The sequence below is a fragment of the Mesoplodon mirus genome, assembly GCF_964341445.2.
Source record: "Mesoplodon mirus genome assembly, chromosome: 5".
NCBI lineage: Eukaryota > Metazoa > Chordata > Mammalia > Artiodactyla > Ziphiidae > Mesoplodon > Mesoplodon mirus.
In genome coordinates this window covers 12,047,002-12,064,096 of record NC_138980.1, presented here as the reverse complement: position 1 = coordinate 12,064,096, position 17,095 = coordinate 12,047,002, and the positions used below count along the sequence as shown (strand labels likewise).

The following is a 17,095-nucleotide window of genomic DNA, read 5'->3' as shown; positions in this document are numbered from 1 at the left end:
GGATTCCTCCCGACCATTGGAGAATCTAGGCAAGAAAGCTTGAATTCTCTGACCAGCAGTATGGCGTTACGTGACACAGGTGGCAACAGGTGAAACAGGCTAATGAAGGGATGGCACACAGGTTACCTCTTGAGTGCCAACACCTATCGATTGGTAATGGCTGCTGGGAGGGCGGGAGTGGAAGGATCCTGAAGCCAAAGTCAAGCTCAGCCGTCAAGAGTGCTGTGATGCCTTTGGAACATCCGCCTTGGGTGTGGTGATGCCTGAACCACCTACTTGCCATTGGTGCATTACAGAGTCTGTACCACCCGAGAGGGAGAGCGGCCCTGCCCACAGCCAACTGCATTTGCCAAACACCCTGTTGAACCCTGAGAGTCTCAACCATCTCCTCGTTCTGCTCCTGGCCCCCTCCTCTCTCCCCACCTCCCTCGCACGCGTGGGCCCCCAAGTCTGCATCCTTTCTTACAGATAACACCCATCAGTGAAAATCACAGGCGATACCATCCTCTCGTAATTGGAGCCAAAGACTCCAGGTAACATTCTTTTTTGGAAAACTAGTCAAAGTGTTGCTTCTGTTTTCTTTTAAGGATAAAAATACACGTCAGTTTCAACAGGAGAGTGGCTGAATCTTAAGGGCATTCAGGAGAAGAGGAGAGAGGCTAGGGCCTTAAACAGAGAAGTGCTCCCCACTCCCGAGGCTCCTAGGGCAACGGGGAAGAAACCCCCGACCCCTCTTTCCCTTCTAGCTAAGGGAGGAGGCTTCAGGGAAGGAACAAAGAGGGTTTAATGCCCTGATTCCTGCCTGGGTGCAGCTCAGGTCTCTGCCGGGGGCCATCATTAGTGGTGGGTTTGCACAGGGATTACATTTCTATATTTTATTCCAACATGTTAGTTTTTGCATTAAAAAAAAGTTAATTAAATGATGCTGATAACTCCTGAGCTCTGACTGACATAGTGCAATTTAAGATTCTTTCTGCAAAGCCTGGTGTGTCAGGGTGGCAGCCAGGAATTCTCGCATCTATTTTATATTGCTTAATGAAAGTGAAATGTTATCTGCCACCAGTGGTAGTCATATTTGGCTCTTAATTATTGCAATATCAATTCCACTTTTTTTTAGTCAAGATTTTGTGAAGACTGGTTGGGATTTGGGTCTGCAGACCTGACCTACTTCTTTGCTAAGAACATCTGCTTTAAGTTGATTAATATAATACCTGTGTTGGGGGAAGGAGAAGGCAGGGGGGACTAAGTCACTGAGACTGCAGAGTCCAAATGATCAAGTAGATCTGAACTTTGGAGAAAGGCTGAGGTCACCGCTATTCCAGACCAGGGCCATTAGCAGAGTGGGTGCTTAGCAGGCAACAAACCCAAATAAGGCACCAGCGAGTCAGTCTATGTATTGGGTTGGCCAAAATGTTCGTTCAATTAATGAATCCTTTGTTCAATAAAGTTCTTGGTGAAAATGAAAAAGGTCTTTTATTTTTCTTAAAACCAAACGAACTTTTGGGCCAACCCAACAGAAGAGCATAGGTGCCCTACTTACAAGGGACAGGCCTAGGCTTTGCGTCCACGGCTTCAAAGAAACCAACCCTTTGAGGAAAAAGTGGTGTCTCAGATTCAAGAATTGAGGTGGGTTAGCTCTTCACACTGTGGAGTCTCAATGACTCCCCTGCAAAGCCTTCAGGGTATCTCCAAGCCTTCTCCGCTTGTCTCAGGGAGCTCTCAGCAGGCTGTCTTGTGATTTATGTGTGTGTGCTTGTCTTCCTAGCTTCATCGTGAACAGAAGTGAGTAAGTAAATCTGGACATGAATGACTCATCTCCATACGGCTGATTCTTAGTAGAGAGCCCTGGAGAGAGTAAGGGCTGGAAGAATGGGTTCTTGAGTGGAGGAAGGAATAGGCTGCTTCCCTTAGCGCTGCCAGACCCTGCCCTGGATGAGTTCCAATCCCTCACGTTCTGCTCAGAATCACAAAGCTGCAATAAGTTGAGACTCTTGTCTCTTTCCATTCCAATTCTATCCCTCTGTGCCACAGAACAGGGTGGAGTTGGAGTGGCCACAGTTTTTGTTTGAATGTTTTAGTTCTAACTAAAGAGAAGTGAGTTGAAATAAATATAGTTCAGTTTTAGGCAGATGTGCTTATGCAGCTCATACATGGTCCTTCTACCATCTTTTTTTTTTTTTTTTTTTTTTTTTTTTGCGGTATGCGGGCCTCTCACTGTTGTGGCCTCTCCCGTTGTGGAGCACAGGCTCCGGACGCACAGGCTCAGCGGCCATGGCTCACGGGCCCAGCCGCTCCACGGCATGTGGGATCTTCCCGGACCGGGGCACGAACCCGTGTCCCCTGCATCGGCAGGTGGACTCTCAACCACTGCGGCACCAGGGAGGCTCTTCTACCATCTTTTAGATGGTTGCTAGCCATTCTGGTACTCACGGCTTTCAGGAATCCTCCTGCCCTACTGTGCCAACTCACCTAGCATCGTAACAGAAAGTGGAGTGCTCAATGGAGAAGTCATATATCATGGAAGTGTAATAGTTAATTAACAACAAATTTTAGGTTATTTGTCTGGATTTTGTGATGTTTGCACTAGTTGTCAGACTTTCAAAATTTTCAATTTGTTTTGGTTTCTTTTCTTATCCTAAACAATAGTCAGTTTCATTCCAAGATTGCGTAAGATTCAGGTCCCATGAAACCTGGGTACCTCCTTGGTGAAAGAGCTTTGAACACAGTGCCAAGAACTGTCCAAAATTTTATGGAACTACTGTTGTCATTGTTACTCTGGGTAGGTGCTGTGTTATATTTTGTTTCCTGACCTCCATGTTTATACCCTGACCTCACAGAGAAAGCACTCCTCTCTGACTACAATCTCATTCTCCTCCCTAATGTTCTACGTTGGCATTAAGCAGGGTCTGTTGGAGCTGTACTCTCAGGCAAAGCTGGCCTTTGGTGAAGCTTACTTTCAATTTCTGCTGCCCTTGCCCGCCTTCCTAGGCTCCCACTTCTCTTGCGTCTCTTCCCTCTCTAGCACTCACACATTTGGGCCAGACCATTCCCTCCCCTAAACATCCTCCCTGGTGCAATGATGCTGCTGACCTACCCCAATACCATCGTCAGAGTCTCAGCATGGGGAAGTGCTTTAGTTGGAAAAAAAGCACAGTTCATATCATAATATAATTTTATAATGGGAAAATGAAAAGAAAATTAGAATTTCAAACATGAAGGAAAGTGTGAGATTCTTATGTTTATGGAAAGGGGCCAAGTTAAGAAAAGGCAGAGAGACACTGTCCCGTCCATTATCATTTACTGCCGCACACTGGGGTTCACGTCTTGAGATAGTCTCAAATGGGGGAGACAGGAAAGCTTTTCCACTGACCGAAGTTCACCCTATAAGGTGAGTGACTGACAGACTTACTGTATTCCCCAGGGCCTGGGTTTTCCAAGGACCATCTGAAGAGGGTGATAGTTATGAGAAGGGAAATGGGCTCCTAGAGGTGGGGTATCAGGCTTTCTGGGGAGGTGGGTGTTGAAAATGTCTTGAATGCCAGTGGAATTGGAGCTGGCAGGTGATAACCGGTTTACCTAGGAATAAGGCTCCTGCTACCATCAGAAGTTTTTCAAGCACATAGAACTCTGCCCCTGCATGTTTTGTTAGGCAAAGGAAGAAGCAAGGAAGAAGGAGAGCGAATATTTAAATAAAATTCAGGTTCGGAGGCTCAGCTCTGGGTTGGGTAAGTGAGACAGGGATGGGCACCGACTCCCGAAACTGGATCATTCAGCTGCCAACTCACAATGGAGAAAAGATAGAAGCACGACAGGTCTCTCCCTGCCCGCCCACGCGTCCCCACCTCCCCGCCCTTTGCTGGTTACTGTTTTGAAGAGAGGGGATTGACATCCCTTTGTTTTCAGGTATGTAGTGGGAAGAAAAGAGGAATCAAACCAGTGTTCTTGTTAAAGCTCAACTTCTAATCGCCTGGATACCTGGCTGATAAAACAAGAGCAAGTCCAAAGGCGGTTAAAAAGGGGGAAAAATAAAATCACACAGCCGTGAAGGGGAATTGACAGTTACACTTCTCCACAGCTGTCCTCAATGTCACCACGTGGGCCCTTAGCTTGTACCACTGATGTTGTGGCCCCTGCAACTTCAGAGACGTGGAATCAGGGACAAACTCCAACCAAACGGTGGATGCTGGTCTTTGTCCCCTTTAACTCAAGCAACATGTCTTGACCCCCTCCTGTGGGCCAGGCACTGCTCTGGGCATCAAGGGGCAAAGATGTCAGCTCTATAGAAGTTCACATCCTGGGGCCCTATAGACTTGCAGAAATAGCTAAAAAACAAGGCAGTCAATGGTGTCACCTTTGTGGAAAATTAGAGTTAAGTGGCCCAGGGGAGGGAGAGAATTATTTCTGCTTGGGGAGACTGGGCTTCATGGAAGAGCCCAGTCTTAAAGATGGAACTGATGAGGGAGATGAGGTAGAGAAGGTTATTTTAAGTAGAGTGAGTCAAGGTGTGGATGCGGGGATGGGCAGGCAAGGGCTGATGTGGCTCTGAGCAGGGAGAGAGGTGACAAAGAAGTAAGGGCCAGATGTGGAGGGTGACAAATGCCAGATGAAATCATGCAGCCCTCATGGAAAAGCCCAGCGCTAGCTCCACCCGCTTCCCTGACTGCTTTCAGGGCTCCCCACTGCCCAGAGGATGCCTACAAAGAAGATGCTTTACTAGGGTAAAAAAGGAAGTAAACATACTAGGAAAGGGACCTAGTTGGGGAGCTCTAGGAGGGTGGCTTGTCTGGTTGTCATTTTGACAGTCTGAGGATTATCCAGCCTCTTCCACTCTTGAGTCCTCCTTCCTCTCACTGTTCGCCTTTCGGTGATTACACCCTCTTACTCTACCCCATGGCCTCCCCCTCTGTGTTTCCACGATGGTTGGTTGTTGGCTCTTCTAGAACACTCAGCTTGAATTGCCTTTCCTTGCCCAGGTCCCCATCTCTCACCCTCGAATGGGTGCTCTTTGAGCCTGGGATCCATCCCCCTTTGGACCCTCAGAGCCCATCATGGGCCTGACCCACCCTAATGCCTGGTAAACACATCCTGGATCACTGATCACTGAGGCTGGAACCTTCTTGGGTGGAAGCTGGGTTTTCTTCTCTCCTTTTATCCCTCCCAGTGCCTGGCACAGTATCAGCTCCTCAGAACACTCAGCATCACTTTCTGGTGGTCAGAGCACTGATCTCTCCCCCAGAAGGGGCCTCAGAGACACAAAATGTAGGTGCACCCTGTGACTTCTTCTAAGTCCTTCACTTGGCAGCTGAAGCTGCCTCAGAAAATACCACTGCCCATTTGGCTGCTCAGGTCAAAATCCTAGCATCACCCTTGATTCTCCTCTCCTCTCTCTTTTTTTCCCTCATTTGTTTTACCCCCTATAAACACAATTCCTATCAGGTTTACTTCGAAAATATATCCCAATTGGAAGCTCTCCATCTCCCCTGCTACCACCCTAGTCCGTCTCACCATCATCCAAATCCTGGACAATTGCTACAGCTCCCAACTGTAGTCTTACACCCCAACAGTCCATTCTTCACCCAATAGCCAGAGTCCTCTTTAAAAAATGCAAATCAGATCCTGTCAGCTCCACCCCCCTTCCTACTTCAAATTCCAATGGCTGTGCATTACATAATGGAAAAGAAAATGAAAAAGAATGCATATGTATGTATAACTGAATCATTTTGCTGTACAGCAGAAATTAACACGACACAGTAAATCAACGATACTTCAATAAAATAAATTTAAAAGCAGAATACGATTCACACGTGTCGACATGGTCATTCAGACCCTGAAGTGCTGGTCCCCTATCTACCTCTCTGCCCCACTCTGAGACACTCTCAGAAGTCCATACTGGACTTCCATCAGTCCCTTAAATAAGCAGGCTGTTTGCTGATGTTAGGGCTTTTGCACAACTTTTCTCTGCCTGGGATACTCTCCCCCAGGTCTTCACGTGGCTGATCTCATCATTCAGGTCCCACCTCAAATATCACCTAGTATGAGGGGTTTCTCTGACTTTACCTTACGAAGCTTCTTTCTGCCTCCTTCCCACCACCATGGCTCCTATTTCCTACCCCCTTAGAGTTTCCTTATGGCATTTGGTGCTTCCTGAAAATTTTTTAATTTGTCCACATGATTTAGTTTGAAATTCCCTATCAGGCCACAAACACAACTGAGGCTTTGCTTGTTCCTCTGTTTTTTTTTTTTGTTTTTTTTTTCCCTTCGCCAGACAGTTCTGCACATAGTATATATTTGCCTTGTTGAATGAATTATTTCCCTTATTTATAGACTGCATTTCTCCCTCTACTTACAGATCCCTCTCTAGGTTTGAGGGCCTAGAATCAACTTTCCTGAAAAGAGAGTTTCAAAGAGCTTTTGTCCAGCACAGAGACCTGGACTTCAGACTCAGTAGCTAGCAATGGCCAGGAGGAATCTCCTAGGGTTGGCCAGAAGTTACCTAGCAAGGCCTATGCAGTACTTCTAAGTCAGATCCTAGTAAATGTGCAGAGATATCCAGAAAATTCATAGAGAGCTAGCACATAGAGGTGCTCAATATAAATGCCTGAATTAATAAATGAATGTTAGAGGTTCTTAAACTTTGATGTGCATCAGAATCTTTTACAGAGCCTGTCAAAGAGAAAAGATGCCTTGGCCCTTCTCTAGACTTACTGAACCAGTGCCTCCGGGGGTGGGCTCCAGGAATCTGTATTTTTAAGAAGTGCCACTTTAGAAACCCGTGAAATGGACCATCAGCTTAAAGTAGTGATCCTTTCACTATTTAGTATGTATCAGATTCACATGTGAAGGTTTTATACAATACGGCTACCCAGGTCCCACCCCCAGCACCTTGACTGAAGGCTTTCTCCTTTGCTGTAAGGAAGGTGCCGACAACTGTACTAAATACACATGCAGTGTTTTATAGATACACAAAGCATTTCCCCTAGTCCTTATCTGATTCCAGGCCTAGGTTTTAAACCTCAGCCCATCACAAAGAATCTGTATTCTCTGAAGAACCCCACATGCGGCCACCACTTACCCAGGGAAATTTTGTAGCAGTGGGAGCAATAGGGCAAAAGAAGGTTTTCTGTGCAGTCACTTACCGTAACTCCAAGATGCTGGTCACGTTTCGGGAGGGAAAGATGCGCCGGATGTAATTGAAGTCACCAACGAAGAGGCTCCCATCGACTCCAACAGCCAGAGCTACTGGGGCTAGCAGCTTGTTGCCTTCAGCAAGGCCGTTGCAGCTGGGACAGGAGATGCTCCGACGGCGGCCATTGCCCATGATGCTGGTGATGATGGCGGGCTGCTGGGTCAGGAACTGGTTCTCCCCAGTGCCCTTGTGTAGGATTCCTGGGGCAGGGGCAGTAAACGGGGGCAGTTACTGCAGCCCTCTCGGGAGGACACTTCTATCGGCTTACTGAGGATGAGGGGACGTGACAGAGGGAAGAGACTCAGTAGGAAATGACAACTTTGGGGAGCCCCCCAACTTCCTCATGATGCTGAGAGAGCTGTCATAGGATAGGGAAACCCCAAGGCCATGGTACAGGGTAAGGTAACATTTGTAGAGATCACTGAAGAAGAACTGTGAGGTACACTAAGGTGGATGGGCTGGAAAAAACAGCTCAACGTTCCTTGACATTTAAAAGGAGAAGGTGGTAAAACCTACGAGTATTTTGGTCATTTGATGAAAAAGAGCTACGGGAAGGGGAGGGGGCTACCACTTAAATGTCAAGGCTGGAGAAAAGGTTCCAGAGGCAAGACTAGGCCGTATTTGGGAAAAGGAAATGTGCTCACATACCACTTTTAACGTTGAGGATGTGATGTTTGTCCAGGGACCAGCCCCCGAGGTTGGAAGGGTCCAGCTCAAATCCCTGAAGGAGGGCTGTCCTTTTCTCCCACAGGATGAGACTGGGGCAGGTCTCATATTCAAACCCGACAGACACTGAAAGATAAAAGGGGGTGGGGCAGAGTGGGAGATGAGAGAGTTTCCTTGATTACTCCAGAGCCCTCCAGCAGGAATGAGAAACTTGTGCTCACGGTAATACAGATTCAGCTCAAAAAACTCACTCGAGGCAGGCTGATTGCTTTTCTCCTTGTGATTCCATACAATATTAAATTCAAATTTCAAGCTGAACTCAACCTTGAAACTTTACACAGTAGTAGTCTGTGGGGATGGAAAGAACTTTCCAGTGAACAGTTGGTTTTCAAAAATGACCCCAGTGATGGGGAAGGAAGAGATGAATCATTTAGAAACTGAATACAACGCTCCTTTAGAGACGGACAGGAGACCGTTTCCCTCAGCCTGCTGTTCAGGGCCTGAATTCGCTATATTGTGTGTTATTTATTTTCACTCACTAGGAGAAAGACCTATGGAAGCTTTGTGGCTTATTTATAAGGAGATTCTGGAGGCAACAGCTTGTGTTAGCTGAGGCACTTTGTACAATCACTGAGGATTCCAGAGAGTTCCAAGTGAGGCAGGCATGGGGACACAGCCTGCCAATTATGTGGCAATTCAGTGGGGAACAGAATCCAAAAACTATAAAAATCCTGCATTTGCCACATGGACAAATAGGAGAGAGGGGTGGGAGAAGAAGGATTTTAGCCCCAATTCTGTTCCAGCTCACACTTCCTCGTGGCTCCATCTCCCCCGTGTGTAAAACAGAGCAAGTGAAGCCTCAGTTTCTCAGAGAGATGTCGTGAGGATAGAGGAGACAAAATGCCGACATGCCATACATTTTTAATTGGAACGCCACTTTAGAAACATGAGGCATTGTTATTATGGCTGTTCCTTCTACATTAAATTCTTAACTATGTGTGTCACCTTTGGGGATTCTCCACAGCTTTTTTTTTTTTTTTTTTTTTTTTTGCAGTATACGGGCCTCTCACTGTTGTGGCCTCTCCCATTGCATAGCACAGGCTCCGGATGCGCAGGCTCGGTGGCCATGGCTCACGGGCCTAGCCGCTCTGCGGCACGTGGGATCTTCCCGGACCAGGGCACGAACTCGTGTCCCCTGCATCGGCAGGCAGACTCTCAACCACTGCACCACCAGGGAAGCCCTCCACAGCTTCTTTTAAATCCTGAGATATGGGAGTGTTGAAATGAAGGAAAGATACATTTTATCTTTTAAAAAAGCCCATGTATGTACTGGCTTGTCCTCTGAAAATTCCAAGGAACAATGACCAACACAGTAGCAAAGAGAAGTGCTAGTGCCTGGTTTGTGGCCTTGAAATATTATTTCTCATTAACAGGAATCAGGGCTCCTTGAAGAAACGGCTGGAACAAGAAATGAACAATAGAAGACCAGGCGATTTTATCACACCAGATAGCAAGGAAGGAAATAAAATCTACTAGGGCCACATCAAAAGAATTTGGGAATCAGCTTGAAGAAGCTTCCACTGACCAAAGATGAGACAATTTGACTATGAGGAAAGATAATAACTTCAATGGATATATTAGAGGTATTTCATCCTGTGAGTTCACAATGGTATTTAAAAACACTGATTTGCCACCAGTAGAGGATGTGAGAGAGCCAACTTATTATGTTGAAAACTGGTAAATAAAGGGAAAGAATCAAGCATTTATCCTATCTTTCTTATTTGAACTGTACCTCAAATAACCAAGTAGTTAATGAGAAAGTATCTCTATATAAAAGTATTCTAGCTAGTAAATAATAAAGAAGCAATGACAGAATTAAAATATCATTTTGCAATCCCTAATGACCTAATGAATCTAGGCAATGAGCATCAATGCTGCTGAAATCACAAAAGAATAGACAAGCTGACATTAGTCACCTCCAGACAGAAGAAGACAGAACCATCTATCAAGCTGTCTTGTTAAAAAAAAAAAATCAAAGAATAAAATACTTAGGAATAAATTTAACCAAGGAGGTGAAAGACCTGTACACTGAAAATGACAAGAAAGTGATGAAAGAAACTGGAGAAGACACAAATAAATGGAAAGATACTCCATGCTCATGGATTAGAAGAATTAATATTGTTAAAATGTCCATACTACCCAAAGCAAAGTACAGATTCAATGTCATCCCTATCAAAATTCCAATGTTATTTTTTCACAGAAATAGAAAAATCACCCCTAAAATCTGTATGGAACCACAAAACCCTGAACTGTCAAAGCTATCTTGAGAAGAACAAAGCTAGAGGCATCACACGCTCAGATTTCAAACTATATTACATGGCTATAGTAACCAAAACAGTATGGTGTTGGCATGAAAACAGACACAAAGATCAATGGAATAGATTAGAGAGTCCAGAAATAAACCCAAGCATACATAGTCTATTAATTTATGACAAAGGAGCCAAGAATATACAATGGGCAAAGGACACTCTCTTCAATAAATGGGTTGGGAAAGCTGGAGAGCCACATGTGAAAAAAAAAAAAAAAAAGAAATTGTACCACTCTATGCCACTCACAAAAATGAACTCAAATGGATTAAAAGCTTGAATGTAAGACCTAAAACCATAGAACTCCTAGAAGAAAACATAGGCAATAAGCTCCTTAACATCAGTCATTGCAATGATTTTTTGAATTTGACACCCAAAGCAAAGGAAACTAAAGCAAAAAGGAACAGGTGAGACTACATCAAACTAAAAAGCTTCTGCACAGCAAAGGAAACCATCCATAAAATGATAAGGAAACCTACTGAATGAGAGAAAATATTTGCAAATCATATATCTGATAAGGGGCTAACGTCCAAAGTATATAAAGAACTCACACCACTTGACAGCCAAAAACCAAAGAACGGAATTAAAAAATGGGCAAAGGAACTGAATAGACATCTATCCAAAGAAGACATACACAAGGCCAATGGTACATGAAAAGATGCTCAGCATCACTAATCTTCAGGGAAATGCAAATCAAACCTATGATGAAATATCACCTCACTCCTGTCAGAATGGCTATCATTAAAAAGAGGATGTGGAGAAAAGGAACGCTTGTGCACTGTTGGTGGGAATGTAAACTGGTGCAGTCATTATGGAAAACAGTATGGACGTTTCTCAAAAACTTAAAAATAAAACTACCATAGGACCTAGCAATTCCACTTCTTGGTATCTATCTGGAGGAAACAAAAACATCAACAGTGAAAAGATATATGCACCCCTATATTCGTTGCAGCATTACTTACAATAGCTAAGATATAGAAACAACCAAGGTGTCCATTGACAGATGAATGGATAAAAATGATGTGATATACAATCAATGAAATATTATTCAGCCGTAAAAAAGAATGAAATCTTGCCATTTGTGACAATATGAATAGACTTTGAGGGCATTATGTTAAGTGAAATAAGTCAGATAAAGAAAGACAAATACTGTCTTTCAAATAATCAAACTTTACAAATAATCTCACCTATATGTGGATCTAAAAATCTGTGTAAATAGGAATATCATTTGCTCTAAATGCCTCAATGTTTTATTGTGATAAATAGTAAATTTTGGGGACTTCCCTAGTGGTGCAGTGGTTAAGAATCCACCTACCAATTCAGGAGACATGGGTTTGAGCCCTGGTCCGGGAAGATCCCACATGCCACAGAGCAACTAAGCCCATGCACCACAACTACTGAGCCTGCGCTCTAGAGCCTGTGAACCACAGCTACTGAAGCCCGCGCGCCTAGAGCCTGTGCTCCACAACAAAGAAGCTGCCACAGTGAGAAGCCTGTGCACTGCAATGAAGAGTAGCCCCCGCTCACCACAACTAGAGAAAGCCCGCATGCACCAACGAAGACCCAATGCAGCCAAAAATTAATTAATTAATTAATTAAAAAATTTTTGGTGAAATCTAAGTAATGTTTTTAAAGTGTTTATGAAACAAAGATGATCATAAGCAGAATAAAAAAATAATAAAACCAAACAAAACAAAAAACAAAAAGCCAAGCTCATGTACAGGGAAAAGATTTGTGGTTGCCAGAGGCAGGGCCTGGGTGGACCAAACAGGTGAAGAAAGTCAAAAGATACAAACTTTCAGTTAAAAAATAAATGAGTCATGGGGATGTGATATACAACATGGTAACTATAATTAGTAATGCCGTACTGTACATTTAAAAGTTACTACGAGAGTAGATCTTAAAAGTTCTCATCACCAGAAAAAAATTTTGTAACTATGTATGGTGACAGATGTTAACTAGATCTACTGTAGTCATCATTTTGCAATATATACAAATATCAAATCATTATGTTGTATACATTATATGTCAGTTATACCTCAAAAAATTTGGTATAGATAAAATATCAAACTTGAACCTAGAAAGCCTCAAGGTCCAACTATCAGTTTATAGGAGATATAGGACAGAGGCCTATGTTAAACAGCCACAGGTGTGCAATCAGAAAACAAACCAGACTATGGTAAATGCTACAGGCAAACAATAAAGTTTCTTCAACAAATAAATCATAAAACCTAAAAAAAGAGGTTGAAATGGAAGGAGAAACCATAGATTAAAATAATTGAAGAGAAATAAACCAGTTGCACAAGGTGGATCTCATCTGGATTCATAGTAAGTACAGGTAAAAATCTATAGTAATTACACAAAGGAACATGAGAGAAAGTCAAAGTAACTAATATGAAAGACAGAAAAAAGAGAAAGAAGGAACAATGGATAACAAAAGGGCCAGAAAACAAAGAATAAAATGACAACACTAAGTCCCTATTATTAATTAGTTTAAACGTAAACAGATTAAATTCTCCAATCAAAAGACATGAAACGGCTGAACGAATAAAACCAACAAGAGCCAATGTTTTTTTGTTTTTTTTTTTTTCCTTTCCCGTACGCGGGCCTCTCACTGTTGTGGCCTCTCCCGTTGCGGAGCACAGGCTCCGGATGCGCAGGCTCAGCGGCCATGGCTCACGGGCCCAGCCGCTCCGCGGCATATGGGATCCTCCCAGACCGGGGCACGAACCCATATCCCCTGCATCGGCAGGCGGACTCTCAACCACTGCGCCACCAGGGAGGCCCAAGAGCCAATGTTATGATGCCAATAAGAGACTCACTATAGCCATAAGGACCCATATGGACTGAGAATGAAGGGATGGAAAAAGGCATTGCAAACTTTCAAGCAAATGGTAATCCCATCCCCTCCAAAAAGCAGGGGTAGCTATATTTATATCAGACAAAATAGACTTCAAATTAAAAGTGTTAAAAAGAGACAAAGAAGGCCATTATATAATGGTAAAGTGGTAGATACATCAAGAAGATATAACAATTATAAATATTTATGCACCCAACAGTGGAGCATGTAAATATATAAAGCACAAACTAGCAGAGCTAAAAGAAGAAATAAACCATAATAGGATAAAGTTGGGGACTTGAATATCCCACTCTCAAAAATGGACAGATCATCCAGACAGAAAGTCATAAAGGAAACAGAGGATTTCTACAACATTATAGACCAAATGGACCTAACAAACATACATAGAACATTCTATCCAACAATGGCAGAAGTGTACGTGGAACATTTTCTAGGACAGACCATATGTTAGGCCACAAAACAAGTCTTAGCAAATTCAGGAAGATTAAAATCATACAAAATATCTTCTCTGACCACAATGCCATGAAACTAGAACTCAATAACAAGAGGAAAACTGGAAAATTCAAAAATATATGGAAATTAAAAAACACTCTCCTGAATAACCAATAGATTAAGGAAGAAACCAAAGGGGAAATAGAAAGAGACAAATTAAAATGGAAACACAAATACCAGAACTTCTGGGATGCATTAAAAGCCAGTTCTAAGAGGGAAGTTCATAGCAATAAGCACCTACATTAAGGAAGATCCCAAATAAACAATCTAATTTTGTGCCTTAAGGAACTAGAAAAAGAAGAACAAACTGAGCCCGAAGTTAGCAGAATAAAGGAAATAATAAATATTGCAGCATAAATGAATAAAATAGAAAAGAGAGAAACAATAGAAAAGGTTAACCAAACAAAGAGTTGGTTCTTTAAAAAGATAAACAAAATTGACAAACCCTTAATTAGACTACCTAGGGAAAAAACAGAGAGGACCCAAATAAACAAAATTATGAATGAATAAGGACACATTATTTAATAATTTATACTAGGACTCCCGGGGAAGATGGCGGAAGAGTAAGACGTGGAGATCACCTTCCTCCCCACAGATACACCAGAAATACAGCTACACGTGGAACAACTCCTACAGAACACCTACTGAACGCTGGCAGAAGACCTCAGACCTCCCAAAAGGCAAGAAACTCCCCACATACGTGGGTAGGGCAAAGTGGAGACATTCCCACACAGAGGATCGGTGCCAACTGGCACTCACCAGCCCGAGAGGCCTGTCTGCTCGCCCGCCGGGGCGGGCGGCGCTGGGAGCTGAGGCTCGGGCTTCAGTCGGAGCACAGGGAGAGGACTGGGGCTGGTGGCGTGAACACAGCCTGAAGGGGTTAATGCGCCACAGCTAGCCGGGAGGGAGTCGGGAAAAAGTCTGGACTTGCCAAAGAGGCAAGAGACTTTTTCTTCCCACTTTGTTTCCTGGTGCACGAGGAGAGGGGATTAAGAGCGCTGCTTAAAGGAGCTCCAGAGACGGGCACGAGCCGCGGCTGAAAGCGCGGACACCAGAGACGGGCGTGGGATGCTAGGGCTGCTGCTGCCGCCACCAAGAAGCCTGTGTGCGAGCACAGGTCACTATTCACACCTAGCCTGTGCAGCCCGTCACTGCCAGTGTCCCGGGATCCAGGGACGGCTTCCCCGGGAGAGCACACGGCGCGCCTCGGGCTAGTGCAATGTCACGCCGGCCTCTGCCGCTGCAGGCTCGCCCCGCACTCCGTGCCCCTCCCTCCCGCACGGCCTGAGTGACCCAGAGTCCCCGAAGCGGCTGCTCCTTTAACCCTGTCCTGTCTGAGCGAAGAACAGACGCCCTCCGGCGACCTACACGCAGAGGCGGGGCCAAATCCAAAGCTGAGACCCAGGAGCTGTGAGAACAAAGAAGAGAAAGGGAAATCTCTCCCAGCAGCCTCAGAAGCAGCGGATTAAAGCTCCACAATCAACTTGATGTACCCTGCATCTGTGGAATACATGAATAGACAATGAATCATCCCAAATTGAGGAGCCAGGAGTCAGTGCTGTGCCCCTGAGGTGGGAGAGCCAACTTCAGGACCCTGGTCCACAAGAGACCTCCCAGCTCCACAGAATATCAAACGGCGAAAATCTTCCAGAGATCTCCATCTCAACACCAGCACCCAACTTCACTCAACGACCAGCAAGCTACAGTGCTGGACACCCTATGCCAAACAACTAGCAAGACAGGAACACAACGCCACCCATTAGCAGAGAGGCTGCCTAAAATCATAAAAAGTCCACAGACACCCCAAGACACACCACCAGACGTGGACCTGCCCACCAGAAAGACAAGATCCAGCCTCATCCACCAGAACACAGGCACCAGTCCCCTCCACCAGGAAGCCTAAACAACCCACTGAACCAACCTTAGCCACTGGGGACAGACACCAAAAACAACGGGAACTACGAACCTGCAGCCTGCAAAAAGGAGACCCCAAACACAGTAACATAAGCAAAATGAGAAGACAGGAAAACACACAGCAGGAGAAGGAGCAAGATAAAAACGCACCAGACCTAACAAATGAAGAGGAAATAGGCAGTCTACCTGAAAAAGAATTCAGAATAATGATAGTAAAGATGATCCAAAATCTTGGAAATAGAATAGACAAAATGCAAGAAACAGTTAACAAGGACCTAGAAGAACTAAAGATGAATCAAGCAACGATTAAAAACACAATAAATGAAATGAAAAATACTCTAGATGGGATCAACAGCTGAATAACTGAGGCAGAAGAACAGATAAGTGACGTGGAAGATAAAATAGTGGAAATAACTACTGCAGAGCAGAAGAAAGAAAAAAGAATGAAAAGAACAGAGGACAGTCTCAGAGACCTCTGGGACAACATTAAACGCACCAACATTCGAATTATAGGGGTTCCAGAAGAAGAAGAGAAAAAGAAAGGGACTGAGAAAATATTTGAAGAGATTATAGTTGAAAACTTCCCTAATATGGGAAAGGAAATAGTCAAGTCCAGGAGGCACAGAGAGTCCCATACAGGATAAATCCAAGGAGAAATACGCCAAGACACATATTAATCAAACCATCAAAAATTAAAAACAAAGAAAACATATTAAAAGCAGCAAGGCAAAAACAACAAATAACACACAAGGGAATCCCCATAAGGTTAACAGCTGATCTTTCATCAGAAACTCTGCAAGGCAGAAGGGACTAGCAGGACATATTTAAAGTGATGAAGGAGAGAAACCTGCAACCAAGATTACTCTACCCAGCAAGGATCTCATTCAGATTTGATGGAGAAATTAAAACGTTTACAGACAAGCAAAAGCTGAGAGAGTTCAGCACCACCAAACCAGCTTTACAACAAATGCTAAAGGAACTTCTCTAGGCAAGAAACACAACAGAAGGAAAAGACCTACAATAACAAACCCAAAACAATTAAGAAAATGGGAATAGGAACATACATATCAATAATTACCTTAAATGTAAATGGACTAAATGCTCCCACCAAAAGACACAGATTGGCTGAATGGATACAAAAACAAGACCCATATATATGCTGTCTACAAGAGACCCACTTCAGACCTAGAGACACATACAGACTGAAAGTAAGGGGATGGAAAAAGATATTCCATGCAAATGGAAACCAAAAGAAAGCTGGAGTAGCAATTCTCATATCAGACAAAATAGACTTTAAAATAAAGACTACTAGAAGAGACAAAGAAGGACACTACATAATGATCAAGGGATCGATCCAAGAAGAACATATAACAATTGTAAATATTTATGCACCCAACATAGGAGCACCTCAATACATAAGGCAAATACTAACAGCCATAAAAGTGGAAATCGACAGTAACACATTCATAGTAGGGGACTTTAACACCCCACTTTCACCAATGGACAGATCATCCAAAATGAAAATAAATAAGGAAACACAAGCTTTAAATGGTACATTAAACAAGATGGACTTAATTGATATTTATAGGACATTCCATCCAAAAACAACAG

General features: G+C 43.8%; 1 protein-coding gene across 11 annotated transcripts in view; it reads right to left on the bottom strand.

Annotated features, from left to right (window-relative positions):
* Positions 1-17,095, bottom strand: part of TENM2 (teneurin transmembrane protein 2) — a 530,300-nt gene that overhangs the window by 67,300 nt on the left and 445,905 nt on the right. For all 11 annotated transcript variants that reach the window (XM_082622423.1, XM_082622416.1, XM_082622422.1 and 8 more), the window contains 2 exons: positions 7,835-7,978; positions 7,137-7,386 (listed from right to left, as the gene is read on the bottom strand). In XM_082622423.1, the coding sequence (XP_082478549.1) occupies positions 7,137-7,386; positions 7,835-7,978 (394 nt within the window). The remainder of the gene's footprint in view (positions 1-7,136; positions 7,387-7,834; positions 7,979-17,095) is intronic.